General features: G+C 44.7%; 3 protein-coding genes across 6 annotated transcripts; 1 reads left to right on the forward strand and 2 right to left on the reverse strand.

Annotated features, from left to right (window-relative positions):
* Positions 1-393: 393 nt before the first annotated feature.
* Positions 394-6196, reverse strand: CIMIP4 (ciliary microtubule inner protein 4). 2 transcript variants are annotated; one of them, XM_015862424.3, is made up of 6 exons: positions 5068-6196; positions 3531-3606; positions 2346-2968; positions 1709-1850; positions 777-887; positions 394-571 (listed from the first exon to the last, which is right to left on the reverse strand). In XM_015862424.3, exons 1-6 carry the CDS (start codon positions 5083-5085, stop codon positions 486-488), a joined length of 1056 nt encoding a protein of 351 aa, XP_015717910.2. In that variant the 5' UTR covers positions 5086-6196; the 3' UTR covers positions 394-485. The 2 variants fall into 2 exon arrangements, with proteins under 2 accessions (XP_015717910.2, XP_015717921.2); XM_015862435.3 differs by having other exon boundaries at positions 5077-5314.
* On the reverse strand, positions 5778-12109 carry TST (thiosulfate sulfurtransferase). Its single transcript, XM_015862467.3, has 2 exons — positions 11503-12109; positions 5778-6261 (listed from the first exon to the last, which is right to left on the reverse strand). Exons 1-2 carry the CDS (start codon positions 12086-12088, stop codon positions 5963-5965), a joined length of 885 nt encoding a protein of 294 aa, XP_015717953.1. The 5' UTR covers positions 12089-12109; the 3' UTR covers positions 5778-5962.
* A 161-nt stretch (positions 12110-12270) lies between these two features.
* MPST (mercaptopyruvate sulfurtransferase) lies at positions 12271-15043 on the forward strand. 3 transcript variants are annotated; one of them, XM_085539883.1, is made up of 4 exons: positions 12271-12393; positions 12523-12678; positions 12885-13518; positions 14043-15043. In XM_085539883.1, the coding sequence occupies exons 2-4, from the start codon at positions 12676-12678 to the stop codon at positions 14339-14341; spliced, it is 936 nt and encodes a 311-aa protein (XP_085396009.1). In that variant the 5' UTR covers positions 12271-12393; positions 12523-12675; the 3' UTR covers positions 14342-15043. The 3 variants fall into 3 exon arrangements, with proteins under 3 accessions (XP_085396009.1, XP_015717935.2, XP_015717943.2); XM_015862449.2 differs by having other exon boundaries at positions 12271-12326; XM_015862457.3 differs by lacking the exon at positions 12523-12678 and having other exon boundaries at positions 12271-12326.
* Positions 15044-18073: the final 3030 nt, after the last annotated feature.

Raw genomic sequence — 18073 nt, forward strand, 5'->3', positions numbered from 1 at the left:
GGAGACTGGGAAAGGGCTAGCACAGATGAGTACAGTTTATAAGAGTTTTAGTAGGGGTCCATTCACACTGTGGATTCAGGAAGGGTGACATTCAAAAGCTCTGCTTACTTCCACCTGGACTTCATTCTCCCCATTCACTCGGTGAGATTCCTAGCCCTGCCTCATCAGTGCTACTCCACCTTATGAGCTCATATGGCCTCCTCTCACATCCTTCTACCTTCTGAAATAGCATGTACTTCACACCTAAGTCAGACCCACTTTAGCAGCGACCATCAAAAGTGTGTATATATATATATATATATTTGCATTAAATTTATCTTGCACTGCTCTATGAAAGACACACTAACTGAGAGGGAAGAAAAGCAACAGAAACAAATCTGTAGCTGACAACTATTGAGCAGTGGGTTCGTGCTCTACATGGAGGTTTATTAGATGGCCGAGGAAGATCACCTGGTGAATGCAGGTCAGTACTTAACCTTCATCATCTAGGGCTGGGCTTTTTTCTTCCCGTATTTATTTTCCAGTGCTTTCTGCAGGCTAAGATTTAAGGCATTCTTCTGATGCCACCTCCCTGTAAAGAAGAAAATGATGGTTCAGTCACAGTTTCCCTTCTAATGTTGTTATCCCTCGGGGATTTTTCTAGTTGCAGAAATCCTCTCTTGTGTAAATGCCAATTTGTAGTCCTCACTCTTTGCCCAGATTCATCCATTCCCCCTGGCAGAAGCAGAACCCTTCTCAGGAATTCAGCAATGAACTTTTCCTGGCAGATTCCATACCTAAATCATCAATCCTCCTCCCATGCCAGTTCCTGGGATCCCTGATTGACTTCTGAATTACATCAGGGGTGTAGGAATCTTTCATCAAGCTTCTGCATTCCAGTGGTCCACCTACAAGGAACAGTACATGAGCAAATGTATGCATATATCTCCCTAATGCAGTCCTGGGATTGAAGCAGGGGAGCCACATTAGCAGTTTCAAGGGCATGGGAAAAGTCATGTGTTGACTGCAATACCCTTGGATCAGATGCGTGGCTCAGTGCTGAATAATAGTTTCATCATCACCCAGGAGGGAACTTATGTTTGCCGGTGTATCTGCTTTTTGTTCTTAAAGATGAGACATGTACAACAAGGGTATCTCCTTTATTTGTATCCCAGTGCACTTTCTTTACTTAAGTGCCCACCTGATCTCCCTTTGAATCTCCTCAACCAAGTGAGTAGCTTCCTACTCAGTTTCACAGCTCCACTAAAAGCACCATCACACCACTCCAGGCCTTCCTGAGCTCCTATTCTACCGTAATACTTATAATTATCTCCTAACTGTGACTTCCCTGTTTACTGTCTCTTGACTTCTGGCCATTTGGGGAGCATTATTTTTATTCTCTCCTCCTCCGTTTCTTTTATATTGCACCCTATCCTTGATAATAACAATTTTGAGTTACTTGGGAGATGTTTCTCCTTTCTATGTGACAAAGCCCAGGACAATGCAATCTCCAATACCTAACAGAGTTTTGAGAAGACATTTCAAATGTTCATATATCTAAATATCGTGAAGATAAGTAATGCTAGTATTGAAAATTGAGGTAATTTGAGACAAGAGATGACAGGGAACATTGAATTCCAAATGGTGTCCATTTAGCTCTGAACAGGGAGAACTGGGGTCATGATACAACTTCACTTGAAGGTCAGGTATAGGTACAGGCATCCCTTACCTTGGAAGATATTTGACCTCAGGTTAAAACCCAGCTCATTGAAATCACCAAATGACTCCAGCTTCCTTTTTAGCATCCCAGTGCGGTCACTGAGTCTTTTCTGTCCCATGATGAGTGCTGTCAGGCACAGAGACCGCCGCTCCTGGAAACACAAACAGCAAGGAACAACCATCTTTCAACACTCCCTTCATGCAAGAGACTCCTGGAGTTTCTATCCCTGCATAAGATTTTGAGCTACAACTAATCCCTGAGACTTGAGTTTGCCCTTGAGCCTCCTTAAGCAGATTCTATATGCACCGTAATTGCATGGGACATTTGGAAATAGTAAAATAAGTGCAAATCAGAAAGGGGCAGGGGTGTTGGGCTCTGGACTGGGTCCAGCTGCCACCTTGTTTCACCTTGCTGAGCTACTACACTGCCTGCCTATGGGAACCTTATAAATGAAAAGGTGATGGAAAAACAAAATGAAAAAAACCCAAAGAGATGTGAAAGGATGTTTGTGGAACATGTCACCGCCCCTCACTGTGAAGCCCCAAACCATCCCTCCTCTCTCTGTCCTATAGAAACTGCTAATATTTCACTCTACATCATTAAACAGTGTGCCATAAAGGAGACGTAAAACATCTTTCCTCAGTACCTCTTCATTGCTGGCAAATTCATCTACACTGGCAAATTTATTTTTGCTGTTGTCACGGGTCACACTGTTTTTCTTCTCCAGAGGCTCCTTCCACTCTGCTTTCCTATCTGGTGCTACTGCTGTCAGGGACTCATTCGTCTCCTTGGTTTTTTCACATCTGGCTTTGGTCAGAGATCCGGGCATTTTAGAACGTGGGGTTTGCTGCCGGCCTTCTACTAACTCTTTGCCAGTGGGCATGGATTTGGTGTTCTCTGCCTCCCTCTGCCTGGATGAGGCAGATTGACTGGAAATGCTGTTCCTGCCTCTTTGCTGAAGCCTCGTCCTTGGATCTTTGGTGGCAGAAGTATCTTCTTCTTCCTCTTCAAGTCTTCTTGAATGATGATTCTGTGTGTGGGGTGTTTTGGCTTGGAGATGCTGTTTACTCTGTCTTCCATTCTGAATATCCTTTACAGAAGGAGATACCTTGGATTTAATATGTGTGGAGTTCTTCTTAGTTGTTCCTTGAGCTGCTGAGCTCTTGGAGACTTTGCAGGAGACTCTGCTGGGAGTTTTATGGGATGTTCTCTGTCTGGTGGGACTTAAGCCTGCTGGAAGACGCTCCTTTTTCTCTTCCTCAGGTTCCACTTAAAGACAAAAAGCATAGCTCAATGAACTTGAAACTGTCTGGATGATTGATAGGGAGTAACATAAACAGAGCTGGAAAAAAACCAGCATGTCACTCTGTCATTGGCAGACAAGAAAAGAATTAAAGTCTCAAAGAGAGAAAGAAAGCAGAAATGAACAACAGTAGCTTTGTGTCAAATTTCATGCCAAACCAGAAGGTGCCTGAGTAATCTTAAATGTTTTTGATACATGAACAGGCACAGAAATATACAAGTAAAAATCTTGTGGTCAGACATGCACACACAGGTCTGTATTTTCTTACATGTGGTTGGCTTTTCCAACTCATGATCATTGTCACATTGGTGAAGATGCATTTAGTGTCTGTCACTCATTGGTATTTGTTGATGAGTTTACTGAATAGCAGCAGCTTGCTGCACAGGGAGGTGAGTTGGGGAAAACACACTTGGGGATCTTAACCCACCAGCCTTCTCAGAAGGCAGAGAGGGAATGACACACTGCATCACAAGCTGTACTGCAAAGCAAGCTGTGGAGGAGGGACAGCTTCACTGCCATCTTGCTTACCTGATGCGTTGTTGGAAGGCACAGAGTCACTTTGGGCCACATCAAGTCTGGGGGATGTTGGGGACTTCGTGATTGCCTTAGAAGAAAAACAAATGCTGTGTCAGGTGCCGAGAAGGGAATTAATGGGATGGTGGCCTTGCTCCTCTGCTCGTCTTCTGGTGACTTTATTCTCAAGCAAACAGAGCATAGCCAGTTTCACTCAAGTGAACCCTGTGACAGGTTAGAGCTGAAGCCATGCTCTATGATGGTGAACATGTTGTTTGTGAATCTGCTGGCACTAGCATCAATACAAAAGTGATCTGGATCAGGAAGGGATATATATGTCTGTGTTTGTCAAATGAGCTCAGGGTATGTCATACATGCTTTGTTTCTGCTCTTAAGGCTGACAGATACCAGCTGAGGGGGCAGGAAGCCCACTGCTTCAAAGTTAGCCCATGGGAACAAACAGGGCTCATCTGAGCCAGCAACTTGGAAGAAGTACACCACTACACCAGTACTTTGCACCAGCATGTCTAGTACAACACTGGGATCGTGAAACTGGAGCTGCTGTATAAGTCAGACTCCAAATAGAAAAATGCCTTGATATGCAAAGAAGGTAGCCCTGACTCACATGGTGGCTTCTGCTTCTTTTCTGTATTGCTTTTATAGAAGAGCTAAACATTTAAACATGTGCAGGAATCTGTGTTTCTAAATAAACTGTGTTAGCTCCCACCTCCTACTTAAAACAAAATCGTGTCTGTTATTATTACTATATTCAGTGGAGAGAACATTGCAGCTCGCTGTTGTAGAAATTCCTCCTCTCTCCATTTCAATGCCCCTTTCTCAATGAAGCAGTTTCTGAGAACAGTAGCAGTGTTCTAATTTCTCAAGCCCCATTCACTAATAACCTCAATCTCCCCAGTTCATGCTGGACAAAGTGATGCTGAAGTCCTGCAATTGCCCTCACTTTCCTTACTTGTAATTGGATTTGACTTTATTGCTATTGTTAATTGTTCGTTTTACTTTTGAGCCAGAAGGTCCAAAGTCAGAACACCGTTCTGAGACTCCTAAATATGAAGGACTCTGAGATCATTTTGCTGTCCTCCTAGATAACAGACACCACAGAACTATGTCTACTTATTCCTTTGCTAAGCCAATTATGTGAGGGACAATACATGACATACCAGAAAAGACATTTATTGGTCAAACAGACAAAAATGATTAAATTTGATACCTCCTTCTGAAAAGCAAAAGTGTTTTTATAGTCTATGACTTTCTTTACATAGAATCATGGAGAAAATACAGGTGTACAAATCAGCAGGCCATTCTCACCCAGTCAACAGATGTGATCAAGCATGGTCTTATATGCCTTCTGCATCTGGCTCGGCCTCCAAAATATGAGGATATTTAATTGACTTTCCAGACCTGAGAAGTTCCATAGGAGTCACAATGTAGTGGGATCATTTCTATCCTTTTCTTTCTTTCTTTTTTTTTTTTCTCTCTCCAATATAGAAAAGATCTAAGGTTTAACAAGGGGCAGAGGCCCTTCCATAATTACCTCTCTCACCTGGTCCATGGTCCCTGATGTGGTGCCACTGTGATTCCTGCAAGCAGGCAGGTCCCTCTGGGTATGGAGGTGGTCTGAAGGTTGAAAGGAGGGAACAGTTGCTAGGGAACAACCCTCCCTCTATCTATGAGCTGTAGTCACCATGGGAACCAGAAGAAACAAGACAGGGATGAGCAGCATCCTTGCTGATCAAATACCAAAACCAAGCCAACAAAACCAGAAAAAAAAATCCAAAAAACAACATAGGAAAGAGAGTAAAAAACTCATGTCTGTAAGTCTTCACTACATGCATAGGATTTCTTGGAGACTTTCATGAGGTAATCCTGATTACGAACTGGATCTTATATCGTTTCCAGATGGTTCATGTGAGCTCAATGAACCCCATCAGAGAAGCAGGGAAAGGTGCCCCCATTTTCCACATTGGAAAAGGGAGTTGTTTGGCTGGCAAACAGCACCACATCCAGTCAATAACAGAATCAAAGCCCGGCTCTCCTGTTCTCAGCACTCAGAGCTATAATTTAATCCCAGAATTTTCACCTGATGCACTACACTGTGGACTTGCATTCTCATAAGGCCACAATAATTTCTGGAAGCCTCAAGTGAAGAGAGCAAATCTCCCTCAATGCTGCAAAGCGGCTTTTCCCACCCAGCACACAGAAGTCAGGGGCAACAGAAAATGATTAGAGACATTCCTAAGTGCATTATTTTAGAAGCAGATTTTATTTCACTATGAGAAACTGCAAGCTGTGATAGAAAATTTCTGATTATTCTGAGAAAAATAGGCAAAATATTAATCAGCATGATTTTTTTTTTACCTCCTTTTTCTACCTCCTCCCTTTCCTTTCTGCACCATGGGCTACAGACAGCCTAAGGAACAACTCGCCCTCTAGCCCTTGTTGCGCTTCACCTCAGTGACCTTGTACTGAGGTGGGGCACGGTGGAACCATTCGGACCAGGAGCCATCATAAACTGCCACATCAGGCTTGCCACACAGGTAGGCTGCCAAGGCAATGTGACATGCTGTGACACCTTTGCGGCATGTGGCAGTCAGTGGCTTTGAGAGATCCACTTTCTTCTCGCGGAACATCTGCTGAATCTCCTCAATACTCTTCTCATGGCCGCTTTCAGATAGGAACGTTGAGAAAGGCATATTCACAGCACCAGGGATGTGACCAGATTCCAGCCCTACGAGAGCGAACAAGAAGACAAAATATGAGCAAGGAGTCATTAATGTAGGTGATGAAGGACACCTACAAAAGAGACACAGCTGCAGATACTCCCTAAATTGTTCAGTTGTTTCAGGTAGTGATGGAAATGCAAAGCAGTATGGAGCTAAAAAGAGGGCTAAAGTTATTTAGAAAATTGTTTCCCCCTGAAAGCAATAGGAGGTAGGAACCTGAAAGCCTTGGCAGCCTTAGATATGACAAGAATCAAAGAACCACCACAGGAAAGATCCTAGCAAACGTGTTAAGCACACCAGCACAAAGAGAAACATGGCAGTATATTTCTGACCTGCCCTAAGTAGGCCAGCAGCATGTAGGGACACAGCTTTCAGAAGCATGATATGTGGCTTGTACGTGAAATTTGTGAAGGTCGTTCGCTGTTTAAAGTTAAACTCCTGCGACACATTAAAATCATGCTTCAGAAATGTAAAGCAACCTTAAAGTGATAGACATTACTGATAGGGCAGATATACCAGGGCAATAGTGTCAGGGGAGTAAGAATTTAGTTTCTTCACTTCTTATATCTACCTCATAGATGAAATCAGTGTGAGTTCTGTTTCTCTACTGGTATAACTAACCAGTTAAGCTGAAACTTACATCTCAAGAAGAAGCTCCCTAGAGAGAAGCAGGTACAAAAATACAACAGATGAGATTTTCATCACATCCTTGAAACACTCACCGTAGGTTTAATCAAAGTCTATTACATTCAACTCAAGTTTTTCCACTGACTTTGAAAAGCTCTAGATCAAGCCTTGTCAAAGCAGGAAACATTAAGTATTACCTTGAATGGCTCCTTGCTAGGTTTGAATTTCTAACAAGATAGCCCTGGGAAAGTTGCAAAAATGGTAATCTCTCATTTATAGCTTTCCACTTCCCTAAGGCATTAGAGTAGCTGATCTCAGGAGATGGGAAGAGATTGGAGCAGGGAATCTTTGCTGTAGCCAAAAGATTAAAGTAACATATGGTCAGAGACTGGCATCACCATAATGATGCTGCAGATTCATCACTCATGCAAAATGATGTCATGACATGACAGGACATGCCACAAGGAAACAGGATTATAAAGTGCTATTAAAGAGGGGATTTTTGCTTAGCTGGCTAAAAGTAGGAGCTTATAGACAGCAAAAGCTACCTCTAGACATCAAAATCTTTCACTGTTCAAGACATACCCTCATTGTCTCTTGATTCATCCTGAGCGTCGTGCAAACCTGACACTGCTGCACCAACACAGATGAGACTGTGAACCACATAACTGCAGCCTCATACCATCCTGGGGCAATGGGGAAGAATTCTAACGTCAAGAAATCCTGGGGGCTGAACTAGAGAGGCCAGCCCCTGCTGAAAGAAGCTTGCTGGATCACTGATTCAGTTCTTAGCTGCTCCAGGTCTAACGGTCATGACAGTTCACAATAAGTACATTTGCATCCTCTTACTGGAGACCACAGTCTTTTATGCACCGCCTTTAAACAAATATTTAGTTAGGAGCAGGGCAGATCAGAAAAGTCTCATTTTAGAGTATTTTGGCTTTCATCTGTAGAGACATTCAAAAGTTTGTGAGAGTCAGAAAGACAGTGCTCATGCTCTGCAAGTGAAAGTTGAGGAAATCTGTAGAAACAGCACTTACTCTTGTGTGTGGGTGCTCAGCTAAACAAACTAGCTGACACTGCACAATCACAGCTCCTTGGACTGCTGAAGAAGTGCTCTTGAGTGGCTGAGGAAGTTTTATCAGCTCCCTCTCTTCTAGCTCCCTCCCTTGAGTATCGAACAGTACTTGTGTTACTTTCCCCCTCCTCACATTGAGATAATAATGGCCCCCTTAACCTTATGTCCAAAGTATCAGTGAGGCTTTAATGGATCAAATCTACTTTGAAGCTGCTTCTAATAGCTGGAAGAAAGGATCAAACATTACATTCATGCGTATGTATTTCCTTTTCTCTAACTTTGCAAATCAATTCTGTTGTCAAATAAATTGAGCCCTTAGTAGGAGTGCAAATTTACCAAGGTATTTTATTCAATTCTGCTTTCACTTCAAATATGTTTCCTTGAAAGGTTTTTTGAAACCATTACAGTCTATCAACGTTACATTATTAGAGCAACAGTTACACAGGCCATTCTGTACCTCCTATCCTAAGTAAAAATACAAGCCTTGCTAGTGTTTCTCTCCTGCAAAACCATCTGCCTCACAGATTTGAGCACATGGGTATCTTTTTGGTTATATACTCCATTTAAAAATGATAATTTCTGCCTCTCTCCCCTTGCTGTGCTACCATTCACACTACTCTATAATAGATTATATCCTCAGAGGAAAAAAAAAAACAAAACAAAAAAAACAACCAATAATGACAACAGAAAACACTATATCAAAATACTATGCATGTACAACAAATAAATAAACAAACAAATAAATAAATAAATAACATCCAGGAAACTTAAAACATCCAACAGCACAGCCTCAGTATTATTCTGAAGCTGTACACAGTCTTTCACCCGAAAACCCAACTAACTGCATAGCAATCTTGTTTACTCTCTCTCTCTCCTTGTTTTCTTTTTATTCACTTTGCTCCAGCAGTTTTTGTTGTTTTAATTTCCTTTGCCAAGTCTCTCTCACTCAGCTTGGCTTCTGGCAATTCTTCCTCACACTTTGTAACCTGCAATATGTTATCTTCTTCACTGTTTAATCCCTTTTTCCACATCTGTTAGGTTCTTTGCTTAAACCTCTCTTTTTTATTGGCTATTTATCTAGCTGAGAGTACAGTTCCTTCTCTCCAGACTTTCCCTTTGTGACAAAAGCTCCAAATGGAATTTCTTCTGGGCAAAAAGATAAAAGATGTGCCTTGTCCACATTTAACTCCCTGCGGTCCTGGAGTTAGCAGAGTACAAATAGTTGTTCCCTCCAAAATCCCCCTGTTGCCAACTTCTTTCTCTCTCTTCCACTCAGACTGTATGTTTTCAATGGACCGTTTTATTCTATATTCTATTAATGATTACATCCAACCTAATGTGAACTCACTGGAAGGAACACTTTACATTCAGTCCTGACCTGATACATCCTTGTAGCCAGATCAGTAAGCCTTTGCCACCAGTGTCAAAACACTGTGCATGTATATGGCCAGAAGAGTTGACTTGAAGAACTGTCATGATGCTCATTGTGGCCCCTGATGTTTGTCTGTCTGGTCAAAAGACGGACACCTTTGACTGTAAGCTCTTGTGGAATGAAACAGACTTTGAAAGTCTCACTCTCCATGTTGTGCCTCAAGTACTACTTCACGAACAATGTAGAGTCAGTGTGCATTATGCTACAGACTCCTCTTGAAGAAGAGAGGGATATAGTAGGAGCATCTAATTCACCCTCTCACTGCCACTGAACGTTTCAGCTGAGCAAAAGCTTTGTCTGGGAGATCTGAGAGCTTGGAAAATGGGCAGAACCCAAAGAGTAGGGTACATGAATGGGAGACAGGGATGCAGGTACCTCCAGGGACAAAGCAGCATGTAGGGACACTTAACCACTCAGATCGGCTATAGACGCACACCATGTACAAACACCAGAGCTTCTTTTTCATCCAAAGCAATACTTGTATTTAAGACCTATGACATCCAGCTTAAAGACACATCATTTATCTTTCTCCACCCTGGCAACCTGTGTAAACCTCTACTAGCAAGTAAAAATGAAACATGTATCGTGGCTTATTTCAAACATTACAGAGACCTAATTCCTATCAAGGTAATGGTTATATAAGAATAAAACAGGGGCAGCTAATCCCTACCACAAGGAGCTGAAAAAATTACACAGACAAAAGAGTCAGCTGAAATTAGCCTCTTCTGGAGATGGAGTTCATGGAACTGGAGAGATTAATGGACTTAATTAGGAAGTCAAGAGCTGAGGCAATAATTAAACTGAAATCACGTAAGAACACATTAAGTTCCTTAACCTCAAGACCATTCTTCCTTTCTAAATTGCAGGCTTCGTTTCTCCTCCCTGATTGAATGACCCCTGTAATTAATCAGCATTGATTTCAAATTGCTCTTTTAGGTGTAAGCACTACCTTTTACCTACCACTGGTTGTAGCACAGCTATTGGCTAGCTTGGCTCAGAAAGCTGTCGAGCTCTTGCAGAATGAGCAGCTGCAGATGGAGTACTTACCCTGCTGGATCTGCTGTGGGAAGCAGAACTGGACTACCACAAATAAACTGTTTCATGCTGACTCACTTCAAAGGAAAAATCTGTTTCCAAGATGCTGTCAGGGGCTGCAGTATTTGCCACCCAGTGACAACGCCCACTTCGGGAATGAGAATATGAAATTCATCACCTCCATCAGCAAGGAATGCTTTATTCATGTTTTGAGGTTAAAACTCAGCCTTCACTTTGATGGGCTGTAGTAGGCAAGAAAACAGAATGAGCAATAAGCCTAACTACCTTCTCTCTCTGCAACAGCCTCCTCTGTTACTCCTGCAAACTCTACTACCTTTCACAGTGCCTAGCAGTGGTCAAGCATGTTTGGGGTTCACCACAGACTCTTGGGCACTTAGTATCTAAAGAGGAGCTATAAGAAAGAAGTGGACAGACTCATTAGCAGGGTGTCTTGCAATATGACAGAGGAGAGATTTAGACTGGATGAAAGGAAGAAGTTTTCTACAGGATGGGTAGTGAAGCACTGCAATAGCTTGCCCAGAGAGGTGGTGGTGGATGTTTGGGGCTTTCCTTTCTTGTTAAGATTTATGGCAGAGAGCAGAAGCACAGTGATTACAACCAGAAGTTCACTACTTGTTAGGAATCAGAGCAATAAGGACAATGTCTCCTGAGTTACAGCACTGCCTGAATCAAACTGGGCTTTCACTAGTGTATTCATTAATGTGAGAAGTGCCTGGATTAATACTGAACATTTGTGCACATCTGATAGTAATAGAGTAAGCCCAAAAGAAACCTCTGGAAGCTCTCATCTCCCATTCTTCATTCTGAAGCCAACTGACTACAGACTTCTGAGCATTTTTCATTCCCTTTTCTGCTATTTTCTCCTACAGCTTTACAACAAATTACAAGAAAAAGCATCCCGTGAGAGTGCTGGAATCCAAGTGCTCAAACACAGATCTGTTAAGGTAAATCCATGAGCTGGGTTGAGGCACCTGCTGGCTGGGAGAAGCGGTTCCACCACCAACGCTCATCCTGCTACAACACAGGGAGCAGCTGCTGTTCACTCTACTTTACCTTGGTCCAGCTCAGTGCCCTGAAACCGGCCCGCAGGGCGGGAATCCACCACCTGGAACTTCTTGGACCCCACGTTCTCCATCATCTCCTCGAAGGTCTTTAGGAGGGTTTTGTCCAGCTTGGCCTTAAAGACCGCTGGTGTGGGCTGGCTGAGCTCCGCCGTCACAGGGTGGCCTTCCTTCACCCAGTTCTTGAAGCCACCGTTCAGCACGGAGACCTCGCGGTGCCCAAAGACCCGGAACATCCACCAGGCACGGGGGGCATAGAAGGTGCCCAGCTGGTCACCGTCATACACCACCACGTGGGTGTCGTTGCCGACCCCCAGGCGCCCCACGTAGTCGGCGAAGTGTGCCTCGCTCGGCAGCATGAAATCATACGGGGAGGACTTATCCCGGCACTCCTCGATGTCGAAGAAGGACGCGCCGGGAATGTGCCTCTCCCTGAACTCCTGCCGGGCGTTGCGCTCTTGCGGGGGATACCAGGAAGCATCCAGCACCCGCAGCCCGGCCCCGACCCTGCCGGCCCGCACGGCCTCGGACAGCCACTTAGCGCTGACCAGCGCGCGGCCCAACGCCTGCGCCGCCATCTCGGAGCACCGAGGCCGAGCACCGAAGCGGCGGCCGCAATGGGCCGGACCGCGAGAGGGGGCGCGGCCAACCAGCCTGTACGGGCGGGGCGAGGCCCACCGCTATACACACACACACACAAAATGGCGGCAGGGGGGCGGGCGGCACCGCCCCGCTGGGAGGGTCCTGGCTCCCACCCCCTGAGGCGACATAGGCCAAGGCTGCCCGGGAGCTGCTCGGCAGAGGCCCGGCGCGGAGGTACAGGGCCTTGTGCATTCACCCTCTGTGCGCGGGGTGCGCGGGGTGGTTGGCAGCAGGGCGATAGGTGGGCTGTCCTCAGGGTTCTTGGGGCTGCCTTGCTCCCTTGGTGCTGCTGGATGTGAAGGGCCCTGGGTATAGCTGCTCTGCTTGGTGCAAGGCTTGGGTTTAGCTCTGCGTGACTCTTTATCCCCAGGGCTGAAGCACTGTGCCAGCAGAGGTTCGGATTGGATATTAAGAAAGATTTCTTGGAAAGAGCGGTGCTGCAGTGGCACGGGCTGCCCAGGCAGGTGGTGCAGTCACTGTTCCTGGAGGTGTTCCAGAACCATGTGGATGTGGCACTGAGGACATGGTCAGTGGGCATGGTGGGGATGGGCTGATGGTTGAACCGGATGATCTTTGTGGTCTTTTCCAACCTTAATGATTCTGTGATTGCAAACTTATCACTGTATTCTTAGCTAGCATCTCAGTGCATACATGGGGCTTTGGTACCTAAACACATCTTTGGTTGCTTTTTGTGAGGCTGGCCTCTAATTTGTAGCTTTCTTGCTTTTGCAGGCAGGTGTCTCCGGTAATCTTAGTCAGGATTTGGGAGCGATGTCGCAACAACTCCTCTACCGTGCTCTGGTCTCTGCAAAATGGCTTTCAGAAGCCATCAAGTCCAAACAAACTGGACAGGCTTTGAAGGTTGTGGATGCATCCTGGTATTTGCCGAAGATGAAGCGTGACCCAAAACAGGAGTTTGAGGAGCGCCATATCCCTGGTGCAGTTTTCTTTGACATTGACCAGTGCAGTGATCGTACTTCACCTTACGATCACATGATGCCTAAGGCCAATGAGTTTGCTGAGTATGTGGGGAAGCTGGGTGTAGGGAATGATTCCCATGTTGTGGTGTATGATGGCAGTGACCAAGGGCTCTTCTCAGCACCACGGGTGTGGTGGATGTTCCGAGTCTTTGGACATGAAGCAGTTTCCCTTCTAGATGGTGGCCTGAAGAACTGGCTGCGAGAGGGATTTTCAGTGAGTTCTGGGAAAACCCAGGTAGCTCCAGCTGATTTCCATGCCACCTTGGACAAGTGCATGGTGAAAACCTACGAGGACATCTTAGATAACATGGATTCCCATCACTTCCAAGTCGTGGATGCGCGTGCTGAAGGGCGGTTCCAGGGAGTAGAGCCAGAGCCCCGAGATGGTAATGTGCCTGCACAGATACTGGCGTAGTGAGCCAGGGTAGTCGGGAGACTTAAGGTGTTTTGACTCCTGTAGAGGTAGAGCTGGGAAACATTGTTCTTCATTGGGTAGTACTTGAAACAATGTATTCACCTTTTCTCTTTGCCCTTTGACTGGCTGCTGTTCTTTGAGAACTCTGGAGTGGGGAAGCTACTGGGGTTGTTTGGTTGGTTTTGCTTTTCTTGAAGGGCTGGGATGAGAGCAGTTCTCATACACCTCAAAGTATTGATCTCTCCATGTACCGGTGCTTCTCTTCCATTGGAAGAGCCTGTGGAAATGCTTCAATGAGAGACTGCAGCGTGAGTTTCTCTGATGGAGGGAAGATGTGGAGGGAATTGAGAGGAAGAACAGAACTTTAACAAAAACTGTTATGCTTTTTGTTTAGACAAAATACATTAAATACACTGTGAAATACAGAATGAGTTTTGCACTAGAATCCTCCCAGACAGTAGAAGTTAATTCCTATGTGTACTGCTTTTCTTTCAGGAATAGAGCCTGGTCATATCCCTGGCTCCCTGAACATCCCCTTCACCAGTTTCCTTACGGAGTCTGGATTAGAGAAGACTCCAGAGCAGATCAGAAGCCTGTTCCAAGAGAAGAAAGTGGACCTCTCAAAGCCTCTGGTAGCTACATGTGGCTCTGGGGTCACTGCCTGCCATGTGGCTCTGGGGGCATACCTCTGTGGCAAACCAGATGTTGCTGTGTATGATGGGGCCTGGGTGGAATGGTACATGAGGGCACAGCCTGAAAACATTATTTCTGAGGGAAAGGGGAAGACTGTGTAATGAGCTGTTTCTTCTCTTAGTCATATGGATAATCTGCCTTGAAACTGTATTTGGGAAAAGATGAGTTTATATGTTCCTGATTATGTGTCATAAGGTGAAGGTGTTGGGGAACATGTATTGGCATGTGGTGCTTCACACTTTTGCCTTCTCTGACCCTTTGGGAGCATAAAGATGACCTGACCAGCCTGCTCTAGGTGACCATGCATGAGCAGGTGGTTTGTCCAAGATGATCTCCAGAGCTCTCTTCCAACCTCAACCATCCTGTGGATCTGTGACCTCTTTGCAGTTCCATATGGAGAGAGCACTGGTGGTAGTGTGGGAATGTTACTGTGTCAAGCTAAGCTTATGACTCAAGACATTCACTATGTTTAATCACAGGATGGTCATATTCGTATAGCTGTGCCTCATGGTCTTACTCTCTGCCTCTGCCCTAGAAGCCAGCCATACATATCAGGGCTGTTTTGGGTGAAAAGCCCAAGAAGAACAAATAATAAAGCTTTTAAGGGAGGAAGTGTGTTTTCCAAGTTGGCACTTATCAAGGTTAGAGATTTAGTTTGCATTTCTGCTTGTATTTGGAGTCTTAAGTGCAATGTGTATATTTTAGCCAATTTTGTACCTCCATTGCTCAAAAATCCCCCCCTTAAAAAAAAATAATAATTCTGGACTTTTGAAAAATATCAAATAAACATTTGTTTCAAGGTCTTTCTGCTGAATGGAACTTATCTAAGTGTTGCTTGGATGAATTCTTTCCAGGAAATTGTTTAGATTATGGGGTGTTTCCTTCTTCCTCCTTATGTGGGTATAGGCTCCATTTTTGTGTATCTCTTGTGGAGTAAAGAATTCTGCTGTTCAGGTCATGTCTTCCTTTTTCACACATACGTTATGCCCCTTTTCCACCACCCTTCCCTCCCCCCCACTTCCAGTGACTGAAAACATTACATTTCTTTGGTTGCATTTTGTCTAGCAACTCAACTCCTTAGGGTCTTGGGGCTGACACTGCAGAAAGCACTGAATATACAGAGTACATGGGAGGCTGAAACAAGTGATTTTTAAGGAGGGAGAGCAAGACTTAGATTAGAATAAAATAATAAAACTTTATATTTGCCAGCTTCCATGTAACTCTTTGGGATTCAACTTCCCGAAAGAGCTTCTTTTTGCAAGTTTCATCACAGCTTGAAAATTGTGAAAGTTTACCATTCTGGATCGGCTCCTCATCTAATTGGCTGTTTAATTTTATTCTTCCTGCTAGGGAAAGATTTTCTACTCCCATGCTTTATGGATTTCCCCACCCATCTAATTGCTGTGTTTGCAAAGGCTGGTAGCAACACTTTGCTTTAATCCAAGTGGGGTAATTTGCTAGCAACTGTTTCCTGCAGTAGAAAGGGAGGAACTGGTCCATATGTCACGTAGGACATCTGATGCTTTTTCCAACTGGTGGCACTTGAAAAAGGCTTCTTAAGCTGAATTATGGTACTGGGCTAAAAATGGAAGGATAAGCACTGGTGTGGATCAGCTGGTAGGTTCTAAACTTTCTGTGGTTGGGCATCCCAATGTGAACAACAAGAACCCTGTTTTTTAAGACACACCTTAAATATGTTTGTACAGACAGCATTGTCTAATATGCGATCTTAGAAGGGGCATGGCCCTCTAACATCTTTTCAGGATTTTCAGCTTTTCAGTCCATGAGCCAACCTTACCTGTGGTAGGTCCATCAAGGTTTAACTTTATGGGTGCAGTGGGGAGGTGTGGCAGATTTTGTCAATATGTACAAGTGGGCAAGCAGGAGCACTGTGCTTTCCCTGCTTCTCCATGGAAATTCATTTCTTAGTGACAATGAATGCATTCTTTCAGTCTTCATCATTTACAGTAGATGTAGGGGGCAAGCTTTGTCTTTTGTCCTTTCAGAGTATCTGGCACACTGCTGTGCTGCCCTTGTTTCCTTATGAGACAGAGCAGTCCTTGGTGTTAGTGAGAATCTTTAGTTTCCTCTTGATCCTGAGTTTCTTTCCTTTATCATGTGTATCAGGCAGAGGTGTCTGGTGTAGCCCAGCAAGTCACCTGGAGATGACAAAATGAAAGATTTCCTTCTCCCCATGCTCTGTGTTTTGACTGTGTGACTCCGTGGCATCCAGCAGGGCCCTTTCCCTCTCTGGTAAGTGTGCCAAGACTTGCAGAACTCAACTGCTCTTTTTCTTGCTGCCTTTAGAATTACAAAATCTTCTCAGCAGTTTTTCAGCTTCCCAGCTTTCAGTAAATCTTTTACCAAGCACTTTGCTTTGCTCTGACTTCCCCTCTCAGGTGAAACAGAGAACTTCCTTTTCACACCAAGATATTTTGTGCTTTTGGTGTATGCCCTGTTACATCATATACCAAAAATCTGTCCCAGACAGTCTTCTGATGTTTTCCCTCCCTTTAGCTGAGATCTGTTCTCACACTGCGAAGAACTAGGAACACTGTGGGAACTGAGACTTAGTTTTCAAAGCCTGGATACTGCAAAAGCCTATTTTGAGCCGTAACAGATGCTGCTGGACATATGGAACAGCTGAGGGGACTTGCACCAGGACTAAAAATGTTCTGCAGATCTTTATGTCTCTCTCACAGTGGGTGGGTTTCCTATGGAACTGGAAACAGGGGAGATGTGGAGATGAGTGCAAATCACTAATGTTTATAACTCTGCTCTGGAAAATTTGCTATTGGGAAAGAGGAATAGCATATCTTGGGTAACATAGCATTCCTGATGGAAGAGAAGTAGTCTGAAAAACAAACTCGATGTGGGAAGATATTGATTTGTGGCTAACTTCAGGCTTGAGCTTTTCCAGCTCCCCCTAAATTTTAGGAATCTGAGGTCAACATGTAAACATTTAATTGGTATATTTTACTATCTGTAATGTTTTCACAGACAGTAAAAGCAGTTTGGGACTTGTGAACAAACAGTCTGGTCAATGAATAACCCTGTGCCTCTTTCAGAGCACAGCTCAGCTTTGAGAGTTTGAGTATCCCCAGCCCTGCAGGGATGAGACCACGGTGGCAGTGCCTTGGATCTGCTCTGCACTTGGCAGTGTAGCAGTGTGCGCATTATGTGAAGCAGTAGTAATGGAGAGGGAGAGGAAGCACCGCAGCTGCCTGGTAAGTCCACTTGTGAATCTGAATTCAGCGGGAAAGGAAAATCATAGAAACACAGAATTATTAAGTTTGGAAAAGACAACTAAGATCACCCAGTTCAACTGCCAGCCCATTCCCACCATGCCCACCAACCACGTCCCTCAGTGCCACATCCACACGGCTCTGAAACACCTCCAGGGACAGTGACTGCACCACCTCCCTGGGCAGCCTGTGCCACTGCAGCACTGCTCTTCCTGAAAAGAAATTCTTCCTCATATCCAACCTGAACCTCTCCTGTCAGAGCTTATGACCATTCCCTCTCATCCTATTACTGTTACCTTGGAGAGTAGGCCAACCTCCTCCTTGCTATAACTTCCTTTCAGGTCATGAGAGTGATAAGCTGACTCTCCTCCAGACTGAACAGTCCCAGCTCCCTCTGCTACTGTCTGTAAAACTTGTGCTCCAGAACCCTCACAGTTCCATTGCCCTTCTCTGGACACGTTCCAGGACTTTTACCTTCAGTCAGCTTTCCAGCCACTCTGCTCCAGTCATGTAATGCTGCATGTGGCCAAAGTACAGGACCTGGCATTTGGTCTTGTTGAAGCTCGTACAATTGGCCTCTGTCCATTG

Source organism: Coturnix japonica, chromosome 1 (assembly GCF_054131305.1).
Source record: "Coturnix japonica strain WE chromosome 1, WE-NBRP24, whole genome shotgun sequence".
NCBI lineage: Eukaryota > Metazoa > Chordata > Aves > Galliformes > Phasianidae > Coturnix > Coturnix japonica.